The sequence below is a fragment of the Erythrolamprus reginae genome, chromosome 12 (assembly GCF_031021105.1).
Source record: "Erythrolamprus reginae isolate rEryReg1 chromosome 12, rEryReg1.hap1, whole genome shotgun sequence".
Lineage (NCBI taxonomy): Eukaryota > Metazoa > Chordata > Lepidosauria > Squamata > Dipsadidae > Erythrolamprus > Erythrolamprus reginae.
The window spans coordinates 8,413,897-8,439,318 of NC_091961.1; the positions used below are offsets into that span (position 1 = coordinate 8,413,897).

At 42.4% G+C, this 25,422-nt stretch overlaps 1 protein-coding gene across 2 annotated transcripts in view; it reads left to right on the forward strand.

Moving 5' to 3' along the window:
- Positions 1-25,422, forward strand: part of DOCK5 (dedicator of cytokinesis 5) — a 201,407-nt gene that overhangs the window by 169,985 nt on the left and 6,000 nt on the right. For both annotated transcript variants that reach the window (XM_070765694.1, XM_070765695.1), the window contains 6 exons: positions 2,263-2,439; positions 12,943-13,026; positions 14,393-14,530; positions 16,728-16,894; positions 22,335-22,515; positions 25,184-25,322. In XM_070765694.1, the coding sequence (XP_070621795.1) occupies positions 2,263-2,439; positions 12,943-13,026; positions 14,393-14,530; positions 16,728-16,894; positions 22,335-22,515; positions 25,184-25,322 (886 nt within the window). The remainder of the gene's footprint in view (positions 1-2,262; positions 2,440-12,942; positions 13,027-14,392; positions 14,531-16,727; positions 16,895-22,334; positions 22,516-25,183; positions 25,323-25,422) is intronic.

Sequence of the window (25,422 nt, forward strand, 5' to 3'; positions counted from 1 at the left end):
CAATACTGACAAACATAACATTAAACATAAAATTTGGTTGTATCTTCCCTGCTTATTCAAAAAGTAAAAATTTCAATACAGAAAAAAGAATACTTAAAAAATACTTAAAATCAACTTATTAATGTCAACGGAAAGAAGAAATTTGTTTAACTTTTTATAATAGGTCTTAATACATAAACTAATTCTAACATAATTCTAAAATCTTATCCCTACTAGTTCTAATATAACACTTAGATCATATCTCTACTAATACAATTCTCTTATTTGTTTAGCTTTTTATTCATTTCTTCTTATTTATCCATATATACACTTTGTTCCATATCTCATAAAATTCTGTTTCTTCTTGGTCTTTTAACCGTCTTGTCATCATATCCATTTCAGCGCTGTCTAATATTTTTTTAACAACTTCTTCTTCTTTGGGAATACTTTCCCCTTTCCAATTTTGCGCATATATTATCCTAGCTGTGGTCAAAATGTGAATAACTAAGTACAAAATTTCTTTCTTGTATTTCTGATTGGTTATTCCCAGTAAATAAAATTCTGGAGTTATCTCTATCTCCTGTTTTACTATTTCTTTTATTATTCTTTCTATCATTCTCCAGTAAAGCTTAACTTTACTTTACTTTACTTTACTTAACTTTACATCCACCATTGATGATAGTAAGACCCTATGGGGTGATTAATAGTAAGACCCTATGGGGTGATTAATAATTAAAGGGGAAAAAAAGTACCTGCAAAGTTTGCTAAGCTCGGCTTTCCTCTTCTCACTCCCCTTACATTAAACTTTAATGTCAGTTTGGCAATTACACAGTATGGACATATCCATATAATTTACTAAAGTGAGATTTTCTAACTCAGAAATGGGATATGGTTATCTTCCAATCCCACAGAGCAAGCCACAGAACCTTATTTACTGTTATTAATTACAGTTTATTTTAGTCCTTCCTGTAAATGTACATTTATTTTGGCCCTTCCTCTAAATGTCTGTATAGTATCACAGTCCCTCAAGGGTATGATTTGGCCTAAGGTCATCCAATGGGCTTTGGATAGGCAGTGGCTTAACTTGGGTTTGTTCAGACTTTAGAGTTTGTTACATTGAGCACAGAAACTGCTATCCTCTTACCCCGAGCTTAAGTCTTTTATAATTGACAGCTGATTCATATGTACAACGAGACACAAGAACAGTTTTTTTCCGAATGCCATCATTCTACTAAACAAATGATTCCCTCAACACTGTCAGACTTTCTACTAAATCTGCACTTCTATTCTACTAGTTTTTCTCATCATTTCTCTCACCCATTTCCTCCCACGTTGACTGTATGACTGTAACTTGTTGCTTATATCCTAAGATTTTTATTAATATTGCTTCTTCATTGCTTATTTGACCCCTATGACAATCATTAAGTGTCGTACCGCATGATTCTTGACAAATGTATATTTTATTTTATGTACGCTGAGAGCATATTTATTTATTTATTTATTTATTATTTAGATTTGTATGCCGCCCCTCTCCGCAGACTCGGGGCGGCTCACAACAAAATAAAACAGTTCATGACAAATCTAAATTATAATTTAAAATATTTTAAAAACCCCATTTACTAAGCAAACATACATACAAACATACCATTCATAAATTGTATATGCCCGGGGGAGATGTCTCAGTTCCCCCATGCCTGACGACAAAGGTGGGTTTTAAGGAGCTTACGAAAGGCAAGGAGAGTAGGGGCAGTTCTAATCTCTGGGGGGAGTTGGTTCCAGAGAGTCGGGGCCGCCACAGAGAAGGCTCTTCCCCTGGGTCCCGCCAAACGAAATTGTTTAGTTGACGGGACCTGGAGAAGGCCCACTCAAGACAAATTCCTTGTGTGTCCAATCACACTTGGCCAATAAAATTCTATTCTATTCTATTCTATTCTATTCAATATGTACATACTTGAAAGTAAGAGTAAATTTTTTAGTTATTTCCTAAAACTGGCTGTTGACAAGAAAAGAAAATAGGACAATAGAAGACAGGGACAGACCTTGAAAATTGATGTTTTCCTTTAAAAAAAAAAGATGAGATTTTGATTAGCATCTCCTATGACATCGAGTCCCTACTTGACCATTCAAGGTTGAGTGAATGACCAGGATCTAACCATGAATGTTGCACAGTAAAGGGTTTGGAGTGAGGAAAGTTGGTTTTCGGTTGAAATTTTCATTGCCTAGCATCTATTATTTCATTGTGGTCATGCATTATGGTCAACTCATTTTTGTGGTGCTTTCCAGGAAGAAATCAGCCCCTTGGAGAATGCCATTGAAACCATGGAGAGGACAAACGAGAAGATCAGTAACTGCGTGCAACAACATGCTTGGGACCGCACCCTGCCTGTCCATCCGCTCTCCATGCTCTTGAATGGCATTGTAGATCCAGCGGTAATGGGTGGCTACACCAACTACGAGAAGGTTGGTTGTTTCCTTGCTCTCTGTTGTAGGTCACACAATAATCTCGGGAACGGAACAGTTGTGTCAGCTTCCTAAAAGAAAGGAGGCAGAGTCATAGAATCTAGCTACATGAGCAGCACTATAATATCAGGGAATTTGGAAAAGAATCCTTGCAGCAGCTGGCATTAAATTTAAGAGTGGAAGCCAAAGGATTTAATAATAATAATAATAATAATAATAATAATAATAATAATAATAATAATATAATTATTATTATTATTATTATTATTTATTAGATTTGGATGCCACCCCTCTCCGAAGACTCGGGGCGGCTCACAACAACGATAAAAACAATATTATACTGGCACAAATCTAATATTAAAAAAAACTAAAAACCCTATCATAATTAAAAACCAAACAGCACATACATACCAAACATAAATTATAATAAGCCTGGGGGAAAGGTGTCTCAAATTCCCCATTTGGTTTCCATTCATTAAAACATTCATTTTCTGTAGTAAAAGGTACATTTTGGTGAGCTATGGACTTCACTCATTTTGTAATAATAATAATACACTTAATTAGAGAGTACAGTGATCCCTCGATTTTCACGGGTTCAAACTTCGCGAAACGGCTATACCACGGTTTTTCAAAAAATATTAATTAAAAAATATTCCGCGGGTTTTTTCTATACCACGGTTTTTCCCACCCGATGACGTCATACGTCATCACCAAGAGTCACTTCTCTCTCTCTTTCTCTCTCTTTCCTGTCATTCTCAGCTTCAATCATTTTCTCATTTCTCTTTTTTTCTCCTCTTTTTTCTATCATTTTTCTCTCTCTCTACCTTCCACTCTCCCCCCCTCTTGCTCTCTCTCTCTCTTTCTCTCTCCCTCCCTCTCTCCTTTCTATCTCGCTCTGTTGCTCTCTCTCTGTGAGAACGCCTGCCCCGCCTCTCCTGCAGCCCCCTCGCTGACAGCTGGGACGAAAGCGCTCTCAGCTAAGGGACTGTGAGAGTGGCGTGGCGGGCATTCTCAAAGCGCTCAGAGCGGCTAGCGGCCGAATGAGGAGGACAGCTGCAGGAGGACCCTTGCCCCAAGAAAGCCGGTGAGAGGGGCGTATCGGGTGGGCAGGGGGTAGTGGCGAGGGGGCCGGAGGTGCCTGGGGGGCAGGGGGGGCCACATTCAAAACAATCTTTGCCGGCCTCCACACTTTTGTCGCTCCCTGCCCCCAACTTCAAGCCCGGCTCCTTGCGCAGCCTTGGAAAAGGGTGTGCGGGGGTAGTTTTTGGCTGTCCATAGCCAAAAATGGTGTTTTTACTTCCGCATCTCTACTTCGCGGAAATTCGACTTTCGCGGGCAGTCTGGGAACGCAACCCCCGCAAAAATTGAGGGATCACTGTAGTTGACATTCTGGAATTTCAGTTTAGAATGAAAAGGAACAAGGGAAGGGCTAGCTGGTAGCAAAGGAAAGGGACAGGAATAGCGCTTGTCTAATCTGCCCTCCATTCACCCTCCCTCTGTACTGAAATTTCACCAAATGTTGTCCATTCACACATTCTATAGATCAGAGGTCTTCAAACTTGGCAACTTTAAGACTTATGAACTCTGGGAGTTGAAGTCCATAAGTCTTAAAATTACTAAGTTTGAAGACGTCCGAAAGGTGCTTTTTCAAAAGGCAACTGGACATTCTTTTTCCTTGAAAGTGTTTCACTTGTCATCCAAGGATTTGTCAACTTCATTTCTCAACTTCTTAGATGACAAGTGAAACATCTTCAAGGAAAAAGCATGAAAGTCCAGTTGCCTTTTGAAAAAACACCTTTGGGACAACCATAACCTGGATGACATAATCCTCCGAGGGGCAGCATATAAATCCAATTAATAATAATAATAATAATAATAATAATAATAATAATAATAACAACAATAACAACAACAACAACAACAACAATCTCCATAGATGTATATAGATAGTCATAATTTATTGCAGATTATGTACACACAATAGAAATGACAATCTTTTAATGTACCGTGTTTTTCGGACTGTAAGACACACTTTTTTGTCTCCCAAAAGTGCATGAAAATGTGCATCTTATAGACTGAACATTGCCAAAACCTTGCCCACCCGCTGACTGGCAGTTTGGGGCCTTTGCACACCGTGTTTTCAAGCCTTTTTCGGCCTTTCCCAGGCCTTTTTTCAGCCCATTTTTACCTGAACAAACAGGCCAAAAATGCGGGCTGGGAAAAGCGTCAAAAATGAGCCGAAAAGAGCTTCGAAAACGTGCAGAAAAAAGGCCCCAAAACAGGGCATGCGGAGGCCAAAAACTTTTTAAAAAATTGTTTTCCTCTTCAAAATTTAGGTATGTCTTATAGTCTGAAAATTACGGTATTTAATATATTTTGAAGAGGAATAAGAAGTCCTGCATTTTACACCCAGCTTAAGTTCCCAGATGACAGTGACACGCATTATGAAGTCCACCTAATCTTAAACTTACAACCATTTATTTAGCAACTATTTGAAGTTATAGTAGCACTGCAAAAGGCGATTTAAGACTGGCCCTCACACTGATGATGATGATGATGATGATGGTTTATTGGATGACAGAATAATAATAGTAATAATAGAAATAATAATAGTAATAGTAATAATAATAATAATACTTATTATTGTTGTTATTGTTGTTGTTATTATTATTATTATTATTATTATTATTAATTAGACTTGTATGCCGCCCCTCTCCAAGGACCCGGAGCGGCTCACAACATGCAATACAAAACAATTATGACATCCCCATGGTTGCAGGATCAAAATTATGACAGTTATTGTGTCTCAGGTTCAAGCGATCACCATTTGCAAACATTTCCCAGCTGGAAGCCAGATTTTCTTAATGACCATGTGATTCACTTAATAACCACAGTGATTTGTTTAATAATCATGACAGCCAAGGTCACAAAATCAGACACCATCCATTTAACAATAGCAATAGCACTTAGATTTATGACACCACTTACAACCCTCTCTAAGTGATTTACAGAGAGTCAGCATATTTCCACCAACAATCTGGGTCCTCGTTTTACCCGCCTCGGAAGGATGGAAAGCTGAGTCAACCTTGAGCCTGATGAGATTCGATCTGCCCAACTGCTGGCAACCGGTGATCAGCAGAAGTAGCCTGCAGAACTGCCCTCTAACCACTGCACCACTGCAGCTTATAGTAGAACAGTAGGAGTAGAGTTTTAACGACTTGTCATTCTTGGTGTGTGGTGGGTTTAGGAAATGAGGTTAATAAAAAGTATAAGGAATAGAGGTAAGATGGGGTTAATTTGTTAGTAGTTATGTAGGTGTATCGGTAGGATTGAACCCAGACGGCTTCTGGAAATCAGTATTTTCAATTGTATATTTTTACTTGAATTATCTTTTTTGATTGTTTCGAATTTTAGGTATCCATTGGTACCATTTCTCCCAGGCCTTGTAGAAGTCAGAGTCTTTTTTATTTTGCAACTCCATCATCATTTTGGAGAGTTCGGCACATTCCATAATTTTAGCAATGATAGTTAAGGTTGTTGGTATGGTGTCCTGTTTCCACTGTTGGGCATTAGTTATTCTGACTGCAGTTAGTATTTGTGTGATAAAGGTATCTGTCTTCTTTTGTGATTTTTTGTCTAAATATGCCTAGAAGAAATTCTTCTGTTTTGATTGTGATCGGTATCGATATGAACTTGGTCTATTATCTTTTTTATATCTAACCAATATTTTATGGCATATGTACAGGTCCACCATAGATTATAGTAAGTTCCCTTTTTCTTTTTGCATTTCCAGCATATCGGAGATATGTTGGGGTACATATACGAGAGTCTAGCCGGTGGCAAGTGCCATCTATAGATCATTTTAAATAGGTTTTCTTTGTATGATGTTGCTAGTGTTAATTTATAGTTGGTTGTATATAGTTTTTCCCATTCTGGGAGGATTATTACATATCCAAAGTTTTGTACCCATGCAATCATACATCCGTTAACCTGTTCTTCTACGGTGTCCTGTTTTAATAGATAGCTGTATAATTTGGATATCATTTTTGGATTCGGTCCTAACAATATTTCATCTATGGGGTTAAATTTTCCTCCTTAAAATTTCAGTTATGGGTAGTGCAGCAATGCCAAATGTGCTTCCAGGAAACAGGAGTTTTATTGATTTTGGGTTAGAGGTGTAAAGATAGAAACATAGAAACATAGAAGACTGACGGCAGAAAAAGACCTCATGGTCCATCTAGTCTGCCCTTATACTATTTCCTGTATTTTATCTTAGGAGGGATATATGTTTATCCCAGGCATGTTTAAATTAAGTTACTGTGGATTTACCAACTACCTCTGCTGGAAACATAGAAGACTGATGGCAGAAAAAGACCTCATGGTCCATCTAGTCTGCCCATATACTATTTTCTGTATTTTATCTTAGGATGGATATATGTTTATCCTGGGCATGTTTAAATTCAGTTACTGTGGATTTACCAACCACGTCTGCTGGAGGTTTGTTCCAAGGATCTACTACTCTTTCACTAAAACAATATTTTCTCATGTTGCCTTTGATCTTTCCCCAACTAACTTCAGATTGTGTCCCCTTGTTCTTGTGTTCACTTTCCTATTAAAAACACTTCCCTCCTGAACCTTATTTAACCCTTTAACATATTTAAATATTTCAATCATGTCCCCCCTTTTCCTTCTGTCCTCCAGACTATACAGATTGAGTTCATTAAGTCTTTCTTGATACGTTTTATGCTTAAGACCTTCCACCATTCTTGTAGCCCGTCTTTGCAGATCATTGCAAAACATTGTGCACATCTGGAAATTAGGATAAGTGGAACATCTTAACATCTTGAGTCTGCCTACTACCACCCATGAGCATATTACTATCACTTTGATGCACAGTGGGTACCTTTAGAGTGGAAAACTTTGTGCTACAGGCAGCCAGCAAATGCTCCAATTGTGGCAAGGAGGGAGGATCCATTTCCAGCCAAGGAAATATTTTGAGCTCCCGCTTCTATGTTTTCTGTGCTAAAGTTAGATTTTGTGCAAAAATGGAAAAGCTGTGAGGGCTTCCAAATGGGGTTGCCACATCTGAAAGCTATCAGCCTTCTTCTTTTTTTTCATTTTTTATTTTTGCTCATTTTTTCCTCTCCCTGACTCAGCTGGAGAAGGGAGTTGGGCTTTTGTGGGCACTTAATAATAATAATCTAAATCTTTCTTTCACATTAAAAACCAGAAATCAATGTCCTGCACAAATCATTTGCCCTCCCTTGTTTGGCGTTGCGGTTTTCTGACGAATCTCAGCACGTTGGATTCTAGGAGATGGAATTTTGTGGGTTTTATCTTGTTGCCACAATGCCTTCTCCCCTGCTAGTCAGGGTTTTACTTATTTATTTTTAAAGAAGAAAATGGCTTCACAGTTTACTTTCTGCTCCAAAAGAAGTTAAAACGTGCTTACATACTGTACTGTTGTATACGTCCTGAGTAGGACTGGAAAAGATTTGGTCTTGCAGGTGTTCTTAAATTATCCCCAATATGCCCATTGATGGGGAAAGAATAACAGAGTTGGAAGGGACCTTGGAGGTCTTCTAGTCCAACCCCCTGCTCAAGCAGTAAACCCTGCTTGAATTTCTAGGATTAATAGAAACATGTATAAAGAGAAGAAAGAGGCACTACGGCTTAGCATTTGAAATGTTAGAGATAGCATTTGTATTAAATACATAAAGGAATATTAATGGTGAAATATAATTAGAAGATAATTCTAATTATATTTCTAATTCTGGATGACAAAATTAGAAAGTTGGCAGCGAAGAGAAATGATTGATATCAAAATCAAATAGATGAATTAAGAATTTTTTGAGATTAAATATGATTTACTAATAGCTATATTGCCTTTTATTGTATGGAAAATAGATGGTATATTGCATTGTATGGATGTATGTGGAGAGAAATATCCCTCTCTGTGTGACTGGATAATTACTCAGATCTACGCAATATCTCTTTTCTATGTGCATGTCCTTGATAACTCAAAGGTTACTCTGCACAAACCTTAACAAGTCTTTTTAAATAAATGTGCATTCTCATTTTAATTGGTCTTGTTTTACAAACCTGGGAAATTGTAAAGACTCACCATAGAAACATAGAAGACTGACGGCAGAAAAAGACCTCATGATCCATCTAGTCTGCCCTTATACTATTTCCTGTATTTTTATCTTAGGATGGATATATGTTTATCCCAGGCATGCTTAAATTCAGTTCCTGTGGATTTACCAACCACGTCTGCTGGAAGTTTGTTCCAAAGATCTACTACTCTTTCAGTAAAATAATATTTTCACATGTTGCTTTTGATCTTTTCCCCAACTAACCTCAGATTATGGCCCCTTGTTCTTGTGTTCACTTTCCTATTAAAAACCACTTCCCTCCTGAACCTTATTTAACCCTTTGACATATTTAAATGTTTCGATCGTGTCCCCCCTTTCCCTTCTGTCCTCCAGACTATACAGATTGAGTTCATGAAGTCTTTCCTGATACGTTTTATGCTTAAGACCTTCCGTCATTCTTGTAGCCCGTCTTTGGACCCGTTCAATTTTGTCAATATCGCTTTGTAGGTGAGGTGTCCAGAACTGAACACAGTATTCCAAATGGGGTCTCACCAGCGCTCTATATAGCGGGGTCACAATCTCCCTCTTCCTGCTTATTATACCTCTAGCTATGCAGCCAAGCATCCTACTTGCTTTTCCTACCGCCCGACCATCTGGAAATCTGGAGATTCAGGCAGTTCAAATGAGTGTAAAGATTTATTGTAAGCTTAAGCTCTCTATAAGAATTATGAGCTACTAATGGTCAAGGGAAATTAGCGGATGTTAAAAAAAGAATTCAAAGTGGGCTGGACTTAGATCTCTTGTGGGTACCCAGCAGGGCTGGGTTCTGACTTACCTTGCTGCTGGTTCGATTCCTCACCTGCCACCTGGGCGCATGCATGTTTTGCGTGTGTACACGCATGCACAGTGCCAAAAAATCCCCTCCCCCCAAAAACCCAGGTACCAGTTCAGGTGAATTGATCCAAACTGGGAGGAACCCACTCTGGTACTTGGGAATTCTTCACTGATGACGCATTTGACCACTCCCTCGGACTCAGCCTGGTCATCTCCTACAATCATAAGATTCTAGGAAAGCTAGTATTATAATTCTGCAACAGATCCCATAGAGTCGGCCTGCTCTAGGTCCCGTCAACTAGACAATGTTGTTTGGCAGGGCCTAGGGGAAGAGCCTTCTCTGTGGGGGCCCCGGCCCTCTGGAATCAGCTCCCCCCAGAGTTTCATACTGCCCCCACCCTCCTCACATTCCATAAGAGTCTAAAGACTCATCTATGCTGCCACTGTAGAGTGGGTCTGGGTGTTTAGGTCAGGCCAGGGTCTGGGTCTTTAGAATGGTCAGCGCCGAAAAAATCCTCTAACTGTGAGCAGTGCAGGAATGGTACACAGATACCCCTGTCCCCTGCAGCAGCTATTAGTGCTCTGTTCTTCTGACACTCGGGCAGAGAATCGGACAATCAGAGAATACTGTTTGTTTATGAAAAGATAGCATATGTATACTATATACATATGGTTCTCAACCTGGGGGTCGGGACCCCTTTGGGGGTCGAATGACCATTTCACAGGGGTCGCCTAAGACCATGGAAAAAGACAAATTTCCCCTGGTGTTAAGAAATAAAGCTTCATATTGTTGTGGTTAGCTCTGGCCCTGCTTCTGCCCCAAGGACTGTGGATGTGGGGGAGACATCCACATGCTGCAGGCCTGTTTTGCCCCGGGTGGAGTCTGCTGATGAAGGCTCCTCTGACCAAGATGACATGAGTGACAGGGAGGAGGAGAGTGGGGCAGACAGCTCAGAAGGAGATCAATTATCTCTCTCCTCCTTGGATTCAGAACAAGAATTAATGATACAGCCACGCATGCAGAGAGCGATGCATAGGCAGCAACAACTGAGAGATTTTTATCAAAGAAAATTAGGCCACCTGTGGTTGGGTGGGGCTGTGGTAATTAGTGAGGCTGCTATAAATAGCAGCCTGTGGGTTTGGCCATTGTGGAGGATTATCTGATTGTTGTGTTTCGTGCCTGCCTTGCTGACTTTGACCTTTCGTGTGCTGATTTTTCCCTGCTTTGAAACTAAAGCAGAGCAAAGTGTGTTTCACTTTGTGAAAGAAGAAGGACTGTGAATTGCCTAAGTATCACAGAACTGATAAGGGACTTGTACAAACTACCAGTTTGTTTGGAGACGAGTGCTCTTTGCTATACCAAAAGAGGGCTTAGTTTCAGTGAATTTTCATTATAAAGAACATTGTTTTGAATTTTCAAACGTGTGTGTGTCTGAAATTTGTACAGCATTTCACCCCTCAAGCCACCATGCTTCTTTTCAGTAGAGAGAGAATTTGAAGGATTATGAATAGTTGTTGTGGGATTCCAGTATTTCCAAGGAGCAGGTGGTGGTGGTTTTAAAGATAACATGATGTTTATTGTAATGGTGGTCAAAACTCCCAGAAACAGAAATTTATGCCTTGAAGGAAAATAGTGAGTAAGCATTTTGAATACAAAAATGAGAAATGTGTTGTTTCCATGGAAAGCGTGGAATATTTGTGCATAATATTTTCTTTAGTTTTCTTTATAATGTGGCTGACTCTTTGTTTCCATTTAAAACTTAAAACTTCCTTCTACAAGGAAATCAGACAGGCTGCAACTCGTACTCCTTATCCTTACTTTATGTCTTTTTCCTGGAGAGAACTGTTGGGCTCAGTGTTGTGGAATAGATTATCAGAACTTCCAAATAGTAGTAGAGTGATACCTTGTCTTACAAACTTAATTGGTTCTGGGTCGAGGTTCTTAAGGTGAAAAGTTTGTAAGACGAAACAATATTTCCCATAGGAATCAATGGAAAAGAGATTCATGCGTGCAAGCCCAAAATTCACCCCTGTTGCCAGCTGAAGCGCCCGTTTTTGCGCTGCTGGGATTCCCCTGAGGCTCCCCTCCATTGGAAACCCCACCTCCGGAATTCTGTGTTTTTGCTATGCTGCAGGGGAATCCCAGCATCGCAAAAGCGGGCGCTTTGCTGGCAACGGAAGTCCAGAGGTGGGGTTTCCCAGCGAAGGGAACCTCAGTGAAATCGCAGCATCGCAAAAACACCAAAATCCTTGAAACCCCACCTCCAGACCTCTGTGTTTTTGCGATGCTGCGATTTCACTGAGGCTCCCCTCGCTGGGTAACCCCACCTCCGGACTTCTGTTGCCAGCAAAGCGCCCATTTTTGTGCTGCTGGGATTCCCCTGTAGCATCACAAAAACACGGAAGTTTAGAGGTGGGGTTTGCCATGGAGGGGAGCCTCAGGGGAATCCCAGCAGCGCAAAAATGGGTGCTTCGCTGGCAACGTAAGTCCGGAGGTGGGGCATCACAGCGGTGGTGGTGGGTTTGTAAGGTGAAAATAGTTTGTAAGAAGAGGCAAAAAAATCTTAAACCCGGGGTTTGTACTCGAAAAGTTTGTATGACGAGGCGTTTGTAAGACGAGGTATCACTGTATATTATCCCGTATTTCCTGAAAGAACTTAGGGGATATAACGCAATTTTAAAAAATGTTACTGTGATGTTTTAAGTACGAGGATTGAAACTTTTCAAGGCCTAAGAACAATTATTCACTAATTCTTAGGAAACTACTTATCCCTTCTTGCTTATCCTCAGAAATCAGAGTTGAAATAATGTGATGAGATTTTGCATAGCGCTAAAATAAAAATACATAATATTCTATCCTGTGCCTTTAGCTTTCATATTAAAAAAACCTGGTTTATTCATAGTATGAAGTTTTTGTAGAATCATTATGAAGTTGGAGAGGACAACAGGAATAATATATTCCAATTTACTGCTGGAAAACTAGATGAATTATCCTTGAAACACAGCTGTCTAGCTGCTTCTTAAAAATTTCCAGAGATGGAAAACTTTTAAACCTTCTTAGAGAGAGACACTATTCTCCCTCTCTCTGTCAAATTAAAAGTTTTAAAAGATAAGAACTAGCAGACACTGATACTGAATAAAGACAACAAAGAAAAAATGCAGAAAAAAATATAAAAACAAATAGAAGCTGCCAATTTCTTTTGAGGCAAATACTATTACAAAGTTATTTCTTATGCTATGGTTATCCAAAAAAATTCTCTCTTTGAATTATTTATTTTTCAGCTCAAATGTTAACTGTGTTTTGTTCTACTTCATGAAAAAGGAGAAAGGGTGTGTGTGTTCCAATTAGCCATAATTTATCATCTTTTTCTTAATCAAGAAAGTCAATTTAGCCATCTCTGCAGTTCCATCATCTTCACCAATCATTCCTTATTGAGGATGTGTTAAACCTTTTCACTTTGGAGCATTGATTTATCTTGCTGAAGTTTCTTGATGTTCATATGCATTAATCTGATTCTTTTTATTATAAGATCAAACATTTAGCCAGTCTTCTTTTTTCAATTAATCTCTGCAGGCCTTTTTCACTGAGAAGTATGGTCAGGAACATTCTGAAGATCAAGAAAAGATTGAATTGCTCAAGCAACTAATTGCCTTACAGGTACCTACAGGAATGCAGATAATTGGGGGTTTTTACATTATTTTTAATATTAGATTTGTTCATATTGTCTTTTTACTGTTGTTAGCTGCCCTGAGTCTACGGAGAGGGGCGGCATACAGAATGAATGAATGAATGAATGAATGAATGAATGAATGAATGAATGAATGAATGAATGAATAAAGATGTCCATAGGCTGTTTTGTAGAAATAATATTGTCATAACGGTATAACTCTTTCTGAAGTAGCATCTTGCAGATGTTGCGATGTCACCTGGCCAGGATTCTACCTGCTGTTGCTGCAGCTGGATGATAGCAAGATGACAGACAACTTGCATTGCCCATAAAAAAAAGCATTAGTAGTTGGGTACAATGTTAAGGCATCGGGTTAGGAACCAGGAGTTCTGGTCCCATTGTAGATGCAAAACTAGCTGGATTACCTTGGGCCAGTCATTCTCTCTCAGCCCTAAGAAAGAAGCAATGATGAACCCTTTCTTGCAAAGAAAGCTGCAGGGACTAATCCAGGCAGTCACAGAGCCAATAACAATTTGGAGGCACACACAACACTAAAATGCTTCCCAAACATAACCACTAAGCATAGCTTCCAGGGAGTCTCTGGGAGAATGGGGGAGGGCGTTTTTTTACCCTCCCTTGGCTCCAGGGAAGCTTTTGGAGCCTGGAGAGGGTGAAACACGTGCCTACTGGGCCCACCAGAAGTTGGGAAACAGGCCATTTCCGACCACCAGAGAGTGGGGGAAGCTGTTTGCACCCTCCCCATTGAATTATGGGTACGTACTCTCTTTCGGGGAAAATATTTACTGACCCCTCACATCCTGGACACAAACTGTTTCAACTCCTACCCTCAAAACGTCGCTACAGAGCACTGCACACCAAGACAACTAGACACAAGAACAGTTTTTTTCCAAATGCCATCACTCTACTAAACAAATAATTCCCTCAACACTGTCAGACTTTCTACTAAATCTGCACTTCTATTCTACTAGTTTTTCTCATCATTCCTATCACCCATTTCCTCCCATGTTGACTGTATGACTGTAACTTGTTGCTTATATCCTAAGATTTTTATTAACATTGCTTCTTCATAGCTTATTTGACCCCTATGACAATCATTAAGTGTTGTACCATATGATTCTTGACAAATGTATATTTTATTTTATGTACGCTGAGAGCATATGCATCAAGACAAATTCCTTGTGTGTCCAATCACACTTGGCCAATAAAATTCTATTCTATTCTATTCTACTCTCTTTCGGCACCCGAGAAAAAAAAGTTTCGCTATTACTGTGCTAAGGTATCAACTGTCTACCTCTATGCTTCCTTAACCCTTCTGGTCTGGCTTCCCTCTTTCAGATGCCTTTGCTGGCTGAAGGGATTAGAATCCACGGGAAAAAACTGACCGAGCAATTGAAGCCTCTTCACGACAGGCTGACCTCTTGCTTCAAGGAACTGAGAGAGAAAGTGGAGAAGCTCTACGGTGTGATCACCCTGGTATGTATTCATGGAGTCTCATTTATGAAAAGTCACTAGGAAGTTTAAGTTTTATTAGATTTGTATGCCACCCCTCTCCGAAGACTCGGGGTGGCTCACAACAACAGCAATGCAATATACAAAGTACAAATCCAATGTAAGTTAAACGCAATTTAAAACCCATAAATATTAAAAAACGATCATTACTACACAATCATACCATTCTCATATATTACAGTCAGAAAAAAGGTGGTGCTGGGGGGACAAGATAGCTATTCCCCCCATGCCTGACGACATAGATAGGTCTTCAACATCTTGTGGAAGGCAGGAAGAGTAGGGGCAATTCGAATCTCTGGGGAAGTTGATTCCAGAGGGCTGGGGCCGCCACAGAGAAGGCTCTTCCCCTGGGTCCCGCCAAACGGAATGAGATCATTATAGCAAGGACAAGGGGATAAGCAAATCTGGGGGTTTTCATTTCTTCCAGTTTCTCATTTGGGTGAATGTGTCAAGTTCTAGTTATCCAAATTGATTTTATAAAATAAATAAATAAATTAAATACATATTTCTCCAAAGGTCAGCATTTCAGTATGTAGATTTAATTAATGAATGCAGTTTTTGCAAAACAGTATTCCTAGTGGAAGACATATTTTATGACTTTCATGAGTGTATTTACTAATAAACTAGAGACTTTTCTCTGTATGTGTTTATATATACAATATATATATATGCGCACACAAACACACATTACTTTTTGTCAAACTGCATTGTCCTTTGCAGAACTGGGAATTTTAAATAAGAATTATGTTTTGTTTTAAATAATGGGAGTTGGCAATGACAACCCAACTACATAGTTGATTGTTTTAAGTCAGGTGAAGAAATTTAGTCTTTTTTTTTCTGCTGTAAAATAGAATAGAACAGAATTAGAACAGAACAGAATAGAACAGAACAGAATTCTTTATTGGCCAAGTGTGATTGGACGCACAAGGAATTTGCCTTTGGTGCAGATGCTCTCAGTGTACATAAAAGAAAAGATATATTTGTCAAGAATTATGAAGTACAACACTTAATGATTGTCATAAGGTACAAATAAGCAACCAGGAAACAATATTAATATAAATTGTAAGGATACAAGCAACAAGTTATAGTCATACAGTCATAAGTGGGAGGAGATGGGTGATACGGTAGGAACAATAGATATTTTCTCAACTGCTATGTGTTTTAACTTCTGTATTGTTGCGGAAGGAAGGGAAAGAGGAAGGGAATTAAAAACCAACCAATGGCACCCATGTTCAATATGCTCACTAAAATTTTAAAGGGGAACAACTTGGTGTCACCTCCCCTTTTTCCTAGTGAATGCCAGATGACAATTTACTAATGATAGGATAACTCACAAAATCTCCAGGGATTTTAGCTATCACATGAGCCTGCACTGGGAAAAAAAACAATATGCCAAATAATTTGCTCCTAGGGTTTATATTAAACCTGGCTTGGAGTTAATGACCACTTTTAATGTAGTCAATAGACCTTCAACCACACAGATGACTGCAAACCAGCAAAAGTCCTGCTGAAACCGTGGAGGTCCCCAGCTCAGATCCTATTGCTCAATCAGGTTCCTTATTGCAGAGCCACATGACCAGTATGGAGTGGGGACTTCAAAGGAAATTGATAGATAGATAGATAGATAGATAGATAGATAGATAGATAGATAGATAGATAGATAGATAGATAGATAGATATGATTTGATTTGATTTGATTGGTTGTTAGGTTGATTGATTTGATTTGATTTGACTTGATTTGACTTGAGTTGACTTGACTTGACTTGATTTGATTTGATTTGATTTGATTGATAGATTGAAAGACTGATTGATTGGATTTGTATGCCGCCCCTCTCTGTAGACTCGGGGCGGCTAACAACAGTAATAGAAACCGCATGTAACAATCCAATACTAAAACAACTAAAAAACCCTTATTATAAAACCAAACATACATACAAACCTACCATGCATAAAATTGTAAAGGCCTAGGGGGAAATAACATCTCAGTTCCCCCATGCCTGGCGGCAGAGATGGGTTTGTTGGGAAATGTCAGAACTTACATCGTTTCAAAAATGATTGGGAGGGGCAGAACCTCTAAAGTTTCAGAAGATGTAGATGTTCTTCTCTGGATGAACCAATTCTCTGCATTTCTTTCACAACCTTCTTTGTATTCTAACACTAGCCTTCCTCGCTGACGGAGAGAAAGCAGAGCAGGTCTGGTTCAGTGGTTTTGCCATACATTATGTCTTCCACGTTGAGAAGGCTGTCAGTTACCTCTGTCACATCTTCAGTTGGATCTACTTCGTCTACTTCATCTGACAGCGTTTCCTCCAGGCCAGGATCTGATGGGTAAGATGATGGAAAGGCTTGAAAAGGATCTTCGATAGAAAGGAATCTGGGAGGGAGATGCAGATGGGAGAATTTCTATTTACCTCGAACTATTTGATGTTTTAATTCCGTTTTTCTATGCTATATATGTCACATGGTTTTTTTTGCTGAATTTGAAAATTAAGGGAGACTAGGATAGATCTATTTTGGCCTTATTTTGGCCTCATCAGCTAGCCATACCCACTGGGACTTGAACCTGCAACCTTTGCCTTGTAAGGCAGAGAATTATCCTCTAGGCTACAGTATCCAATCCCTTCATCTCTGCACCAGGGAAGGGTTACATATTTTTGTGTCGAATCACCCTGGTGTATTGAAGGAACATCACAGCTCCTTATTTGCCTCTCGGCCCAACCCAGGGCCATTTCCAAGGCAGTTAATTTTATTGATAGCCGACAATTCTATCTGTATGTGCCACATGGGTTGTTTTTTTTTTTGCTGAATTTGAAAATTAAGGGAGACTAGGATAGATCTATTTCGGCCTTATTTTGGCCTCATCAGCTAGTCATACCCACTGGGACTTGAACCTGCAACCTTTGACCACACACAGCTGCACACAGCTAAGATTATATCAAAGTAAACTCCCCCCATAGGGAAAGGTACTGGCGCCCTCTTATGGCCAAACCAGCCAAAGCTCTTAAAGACACATTACACCTTTACAGTAATAGACTATCATTGGTGGTTTAATACATGGCAACCCCAAAACAGGTGAGTACTGTATACTACCGATCACCATGAGTGTTGGGTGGCTAACACAGGATTTCCTCAACTTACAACCACAATTGAGCCCCATTTTATTTATTTATTTATTCATTCATTCATTCATTCATTCATTCATTCATTCATTCATTCATTCATTTGACTTCTATGCCACCCAATCCCGAAGGACTCAGGGCAGCTTACAACAAATGTATGGGTACAAAATAAATAGATACAAAACAGTAAAAGAAGTTGAACATTATCTAAGGCTAAAACATTAACAAACTAAAACCCCATGGAAAAGTTATTATAAGAAATGTCAGTCACACTCATATACATGCGCACCATCCATACAATTGGTCATCAATGATGTATGTTTATGGCCCCCAGGTATGCCAGCTGGTCTTGCGGAAGGCCAGTAGGATGGGAGCAGTATGGCTATCGGGGGGCCTTGCGGAAGGCCAGTAGGATGGGAGCACTATGGCTATCGGGGGGCCTTGCGGAAGGCCAGTAGGATGGGAGCAGTATGGCTATCGGGGGGCCTTGCGGAAGGCCAGTAGGATGGGAGCAGTATGGCTATCGGGGGGCCTTGCGGAAGGCCAGTAGGATGGGAGCAGTATGGCTATCGGGGGGCCTTGCGGAAGGCCAGTAGGATGGGAGCAGTATGGTTATCGGGGGGCCTTGCGGAAGGCCAGTAGGATGGGAGCAGTATGGTTATCGGGGGGCCTTGCGGAAGGCCAGTAGGATGGGAGCAGTATGGTTATCAGGGGGCCTTGCGGAAGGCCAGTAGGATGGGAGCAGTATGGTTATCGGGGGGCCTTGCGGAAGGCCAGTAGGATGGGAGCAGTATGGCTATCGGGGGGCCTTGCGGAAGGCCAGTAGGATGGGAGCAGTATGGTTATCGGGGGGCCTTGCGGAAGGCCAGTAGGATGGGAGCAGTATGGCTATCGGGGGGCCTTGCGGAAGGCCAGTAGGATGGGAGCAGTATGGTTATCGGGGGGCCTTGCGGAAGGCCAGTAGGATGGGAGCAGTATGGCTATCGGGGGGCCTTGCGGAAGGCCAGTAGGATGGGAGCAGTATGGTTATCGGGGGGCCTTGCGGAAGGCCAGTAGGATGGGAGCAGTATGGTTATCGGGGGGCCTTGCGGAAGGCCAGTAGGATGGGAGCAGTATGGCTATCGGGGGGCCTTGCGGAAGGCCAGTAGGATGGGAGCACTATGGATATCGGGGGGCCTTGCGGAAGGCCAGTAGGATGGGAGCAGTATGGATATCGGGGGGCCTTGCGGAAGGCCAGTAGGATGGGAGCACTATGGATATCGGGGGGCCTTGCGGAAGGCCAGTAGGATGGGAGCACTATGGATATCGGGGGGCCTTGCGGAAGGCCAGTAGGATGGGAGCACTATGGATATCGGGGGGCCTTGCGGAAGGCCAGTAGGATGGGAGCACTATGGATATCGGGGGGCCTTGTGGAAGGCCAGTAGGATGGGAGCAGTATGGCTATCGGGGGGGCCTTGCGGAAGGCCAGTAGGATGGGAGCACTATGGATATCGGGGGGCCTTGCGGAAGGCCAGTAGGATGGGAGCAGTATGGCTATCGGGGGGCCTTGCGGAAGGCCAGTAGGATGGGAGCAGTATCGCTATCGGGGGGGCCTTGCGGAAGGCCAGTAGGATGGGAGCACTATGGATATCGGGGGGCCTTGCGGAAGGCCAGTAGGATGGGAGCAGTATGGCTATCGGGGGGCCTTGCGGAAGGCCAGTAGGATGGGAGCACTATGGATATCGGGGGGCCTTGCGGAAGGCCAGTAGGATGGGAGCAGTATGGCTATCGGGGGGCCTTGCGGAAGGCCAGTAGGATGGGAGCAGTATGGCTATCGGGGGGCCTTGCGGAAGGCCAGTAGGATGGGAGCAGTATGGCTATCGGGGGGCCTTGCGGAAGGCCAGTAGGATGGGAGCAGTATGGTTATCGGGGGGCCTTGCGAAAGGCCAGTAGGATGGGAGCACTATGGATATCGGGGGGCCTTGCGAAAGGCCAGTAGGATGGGAGCACTATGGATATCGGGGGGCCTTGCGGAAGGCCAGTAGGATGGGAGCACTATGGATATCGGGGGGCCTTGCAGAAGGCCAGTAGGATGGGAGCACTATGGATATCGGGGGGCCTTGCGGAAGGCCAGTAGGATGGGAGCACTATGGATATCGGGGGGCCTTGCGGAAGGCCAGTAGGATGGGAGCACTATGGATATCGGGGGGCCTTGCGGAAGGCCAGTAGGATGGGAGCAGTATGGATATCGGGGGGCCTTGCGGAAGGCCAGTAGGATGGGAGCACTATGGATATCGGGGGGCCTTGCGGAAGGCCAGTAGGATGGGAGCACTATGGATATCGGGGGGCCTTGCGGAAGGCCAGTAGGATGGGAGCACTATGGATATCGGGGGGCCTTGCGGAAGGCCAGTAGGATGGGAGCACTATGGATATCGGGGGGCCTTGCGGAAGGCCAGTAGGATGGGAGCAGTATCGCTATCGGGGGGGCCTTGCGGAAGGCCAGTAGGATGGGAGCACTATGGATATCGGGGGGCCTTGCGGAAGGCCAGTAGGATGGGAGCAGTATGGCTATCGGGGGGCCTTGCGGAAGGCCAGTAGGATGGGAGCACTATGGATATCGGGGGGCCTTGCGGAAGGCCAGTAGGATGGGAGCAGTATGGATATCGGGGGGCCTTGCGGAAGGCCAGTAGGATGGGAGCAGTATGGCTATCGGGGGGCCTTGCGGAAGGCCAGTAGGATGGGAGCAGTATGGCTATCGGGGGGCCTTGCGGAAGGCCAGTAGGATGGGAGCAGTATGGCTATCGGGGGGCCTTGCGGAAGGCCAGTAGGATGGGAGCACTATGGATATCGGGGGGCCTTGCGGAAGGCCAGTAGGATGGGAGCACTATGGATATCGGGGGGCCTTGCGGAAGGCCAGTAGGATGGGAGCACTATGGATATCGGGGGGCCTTGCGGAAGGCCAGTAGGATGGGAGCACTATGGATATCGGGGGGCCTTGCGGAAGGCCAGTAGGATGGGAGCACTATGGATATCGGGGGGAAGTTGGTTCTATAGAGCCAGGGCAGCCACAGAGAAGGCCCTCCCCTGTGGTCCCGCCAAACTGCATTGCTAGTTGGGGGAAAGATCAAAAGCAACATGAGAAAATATTATTTTACTGAAAGAGTAGTAGATCCTTGGAACAAACTTCCAGCAGACGTGGTAGATAAATCCACAGTAACTGAATTGAAACATGCCTGGGATAAACACATATCCATCCTAAGATAAAATACAGAAAATAGTATAAGGGCAGACTAGATGGACCAGGAGATCTTCTTCTGCCGTCAGACTTCTATGTTTCTATGTTTCTATTACTTAGTCAACGGGACCCGGAGGAGGCCAACTCTGTGTTCTTATTGGTCTCTGGGGGGTATGCGGCAGGAGACGGTCCTGTAAATAGTCTGGCCCCGAGCCATTATTTATTTATTTATTATTTATTTATTTAATTTGACTTCTGTGCCACCCAGTCCCAAAGGACTCAGGGCGGCTTACAACAACTATGTAAATACAGAACAATAAAAAAGAAGTCAAGTTTAAAATCTAAAAAATTATAAAACCCTAATTAAAAAACCCATAAATTAACCGATCACAACATGCTTACTAAACATTCATACGATTTATTGCCATAGTTTGTTTGTTTGTTTATTTGTTTAATCAGATTTATAGGCCATCCAGAGGGCCGGGGTCACCACAGAGAAGGCCCTTCCCCGTGGTTCCACTATCCGGGACCACAGCTGGCAGGATAGTCACTGCCGTTGTTAAATTAGTAACACAGTTGTTAAGTCAATATGATGTCCTTCATGGCACCGGACCAGGGTATCTACGAGACCGCCTTCTGCCGCATGAATCCCAGCGACCGGTTAGGTCCCACAGAGTGGGCCTTCTCTGGGTCCCGTCAACAAAACAATGTCGTTTGGCGGGACCCAGGGGAAGAGCCTTCTCTGTGGCGGCCCTCTGGAACCAACTCCCCCCAGAGATTAGAATTGCCCCCACCCTCCTTGCCTTTCGTAAGCTCCTTAAAACCCACCTCTGCCGTCAGGCATGGGGGAATTGAGATATTCTTTCCCCCTAGGCCTTTACAATTTATGCATGTTATGTTTGTTTGTAGGGATGTTTGGTTTTACAATAAGGGTTTTTTAGTTGTTTTAATATTGGATTTATATGATGTTTTTAATTACTGTTGTTAGCCGCCCCAAGTCTACGGAGAGGGGCGGCATACAAATCCAATAAATAAATAAATAAAAATGTCTCTCTTGACTTTTGCTTGTCCCAAAAGGGGATCAAAAGGGAATCCCATGACCTTGGGACACTGCAACGGTCATAAATATGAAACAATTGCCAAAGAATCCAAATTTTGATCACTTGACCCTAGAGATTCTGCAACGATCATAAAAAAAACCTACCCTAAAACACTTTTTCCAGTGCCATTGTAACTTTGAATGGTCACTAAACAAGTGGTTGTAAGTTGAGGACTGCCTGCAAAGTCAACAGAACCAACCAATGCTAGGAGGTGATCACGGAGAAAATGATCTCTCGTCAGATGACTTCACGTCTCCAGAAAACAAGAAATATTATTTTTTTCAGGCTGAACCAGGTTATAATTCTTTATGACGGTATTTCTGTGTGGGCTACAGATCTATTCTCGAGCCGTTGATGGAAAGGAGAAGTTCGGCAGCCTCTAGGATGATGGAAGAACAGACGGCCAAAGATGATGCAGACAACCGGGCTAATAAATTCCGTCGGAAAGACTGGAGTCTCAGTAAATCTCAGGTTATTGCAGAGAGGGAGCCAGAGGCTGACTTGGCTTCCAAAACGGTAATAAATGCTTCAGAGTAATGAATTTCCCCTGGGAACTTGTTCTGTCGGGCTCTCTGGTAGACTCCTCCCAAAAATTCACAGGTACAAATTTCAGACACACACACACGTTTGAAAATTCAAAACAATGTTCCTTATAATGAAAATTCACTTAAACTAAGCCCTCTTTTGGTATAGCAAAGAGCACTGGTCTCCAAACAAACTGGTAATTTGTACAAGTCCCTTATCAGTTCTGTGATACTTAGCTTGCAGCCGTGAGGCAATTCACAGTCCTTCTTCTTTCACAAAGTGAAACACACTTTGCTCTGGTTTAGTTTCAAAGCGGGGAAAAATCAGCACACAAAAAGTCAAAGTCAGCAAAGTAGGCACGAAACACAACGATCAGATAATCCTCCACGATGGCCAAACCCACAGGCTGCTATTTATAGCAGCCTCACTAATGACCACAGCCCCACCCAACCACAGGTGGCCTCATTTTCTTTGATAATAATCCCTCAGTTGTTGTTGCCTATGTATCGCTCTCCGCATGCGTGGCTGTATCATTAACTCTTGTTCTGAATCCAAGGAGGAGCTAGATTATTGATCTCCTTCTTAGCTGTCTGCTACACTCTCCTCCTCCCTGTCACTCATGTCTTCTTGGTCAGAGGAGCCTTCATCAGCAGATTCCACCGGGAGCAAAACAGGCCTGCTGCATGTGGATGTCTCCCCCACATCGACAGTCCTTGGGGCAGGAGCAGAGCCAGAGCTAACCACAACAGGAACTTATGGTGGTTTTTCTCCTAGCTGTGCAAGCTTATTCACGTCAAGAGAAGCTGGGAGGGATTCAGCTAGCAAAACATTTGATGATCAGCTCAAGGACTATCTATGTTGATCTAGGTCAGGGGTCAGCAACCTGGGGCTCTGGAGCCGCATGGGGCTCTTTCATCCCTCTGCTGTGGCTCCCTATTACTGGTTGGCAACACAATTTTGAGAGGAGCTTCCGGTTGTCGGAGGAGGGAAGAAGGGAGGAGACTCTATGGCAAGGGGCGGGTTTTCCAGGTAACTCCACAATATATAGAGCTGGCTATATGGATACAATCGGGTATAGAAAGAACTACCCAACCACTAGACAAACTATTGACAGGCCCGGAAGAAAAAGCATTATCTAAAATATATAAATATCTGATGGAATATGAAAGACCAGAGGAGATAGTTAAAGGTACAATGATTGCCTGGGCGAAAAACGTTGGCCACAATATCTATATAAAGAGGAATGGGAACAGATTTGGAAGAGAAATATCAAATTAACAAAATCCACAATATACAAAGAAAACCAATATAAAATGTTATACCGTTGGCATCTTCCACCCAAAAGACTAGCTAAAATGCACAAAAATTACAGTCCAATGTGTTGGAAATGTAAAAACACTCAAGGCACCTTCTATGGTGGTTATGTCCAGAGACACAAAAATATTGGAAAAAAGTAAATAATTGGCTGTGTCCAATAACAAATACAAAAATAGAATATACACAATTGATAGAGCTTTCGGTTAGGCCAGTGTTTCCCAACCTTGGCAACTTGAAGATATTTGGACTTCAATTCCCAGAATTCTTCAAGTTGCCGAGGTTGGGAAACACTGGTTTAGACCATGGAGAGGAAAAAGGATGCTGTGCTAGGAGGAGAATCTATGGTGGGAGAACTGGAGACCTTTGTGACTCTTTGAGTGTTTAAATTTGCTGACCCCTGATGTAGGTTGACCTCTTGATAATTCCTCCAAGCTCTCAGTTGCAACTATCAATGCAATCCATGTTCCAAGTCTCTCTAAATCTCTAGTAATCTTCCTACTGTTAAACCCATTTACATTTTAGAGTTTGATTTGGGCTTCCATTTAGGATGGACTGTATCATCAACCTCGGTACCATATGAAGGAATTACAGTATAATCGACACAACCAGTGGCCACCCAAGTGGTGAAAGCTTTCCTAAAAGATGATGGGTTTTAATACTCCTTCATATCCCCATGTTTCATTGAAGGCCTGGGTCGTTTCATTGTGCGTTTTGAGATGTGTTGGTTATGACCTATAAAGCCCTTCATGGCACCGAACCAGATTATCTCAGGGACCGCCTTCTGCTGCACAAATGCCAGTGACCAGTCAGATCCCACAGAGTGGGTCTTCTCCGGGTCCCGTCAACTAAACAATGTCATTTGACGGGACCCAAGGGAAGAGCCTTCTCTGTGGCGGCCCCGGCCCTTTGGAACCAACTCCCCCCAGAGATTAGAATTGCCCCCACCCTCCTCGCCTTTCGTAAACTTCTTAAAACCCACCTCTGCCGTTAGGCATGGGGGGAACTGAGATATTCTTTCCCCTAGGCCTTTACAATTTACGCATGGTATGTCTGTATGTATGTTTGGTTTTTATAATAAGGGTTTTTTTAGTTATTTTAGTATTGGATTGGATTGTTACATGCTGTTTTTATCATTGTTGTTAGCCGCCCCGAGTCTACGGAGAGGGGCGGCATACAAATCCAATAAATAAATAAATAAATAAATTTTATTTCCTACGCAAAGTGTTTCTAAAAGTGCTTTAGTTAATTTTTTCAGGAAAGCAACTGATTTACAGCGTAATATCCCTGGTGGCATCACAAATATGTAAGGAGTTTTTCCTCTTTTTTCTTTTTTGCTGTACAGAACACAATAGGGAAAGCACCAAGGCCGAAGAGCCTGCAATTGGGAGAAAGCAAATTAACTCTGCTTCAGAACTCATCGCTTCATCAAGCTGGACCACTCAGCCCACCACCAATCACTCCCAAAACACCGAGAACTCAAAGTATGTTGAGCAACCTCTACTTCTTCCTATTCTTTTAAAGCAAGGGTGGACAGTTGATTTTCCCCAAGGGGCCACATGAGAAAGTGGCCACACAGACACC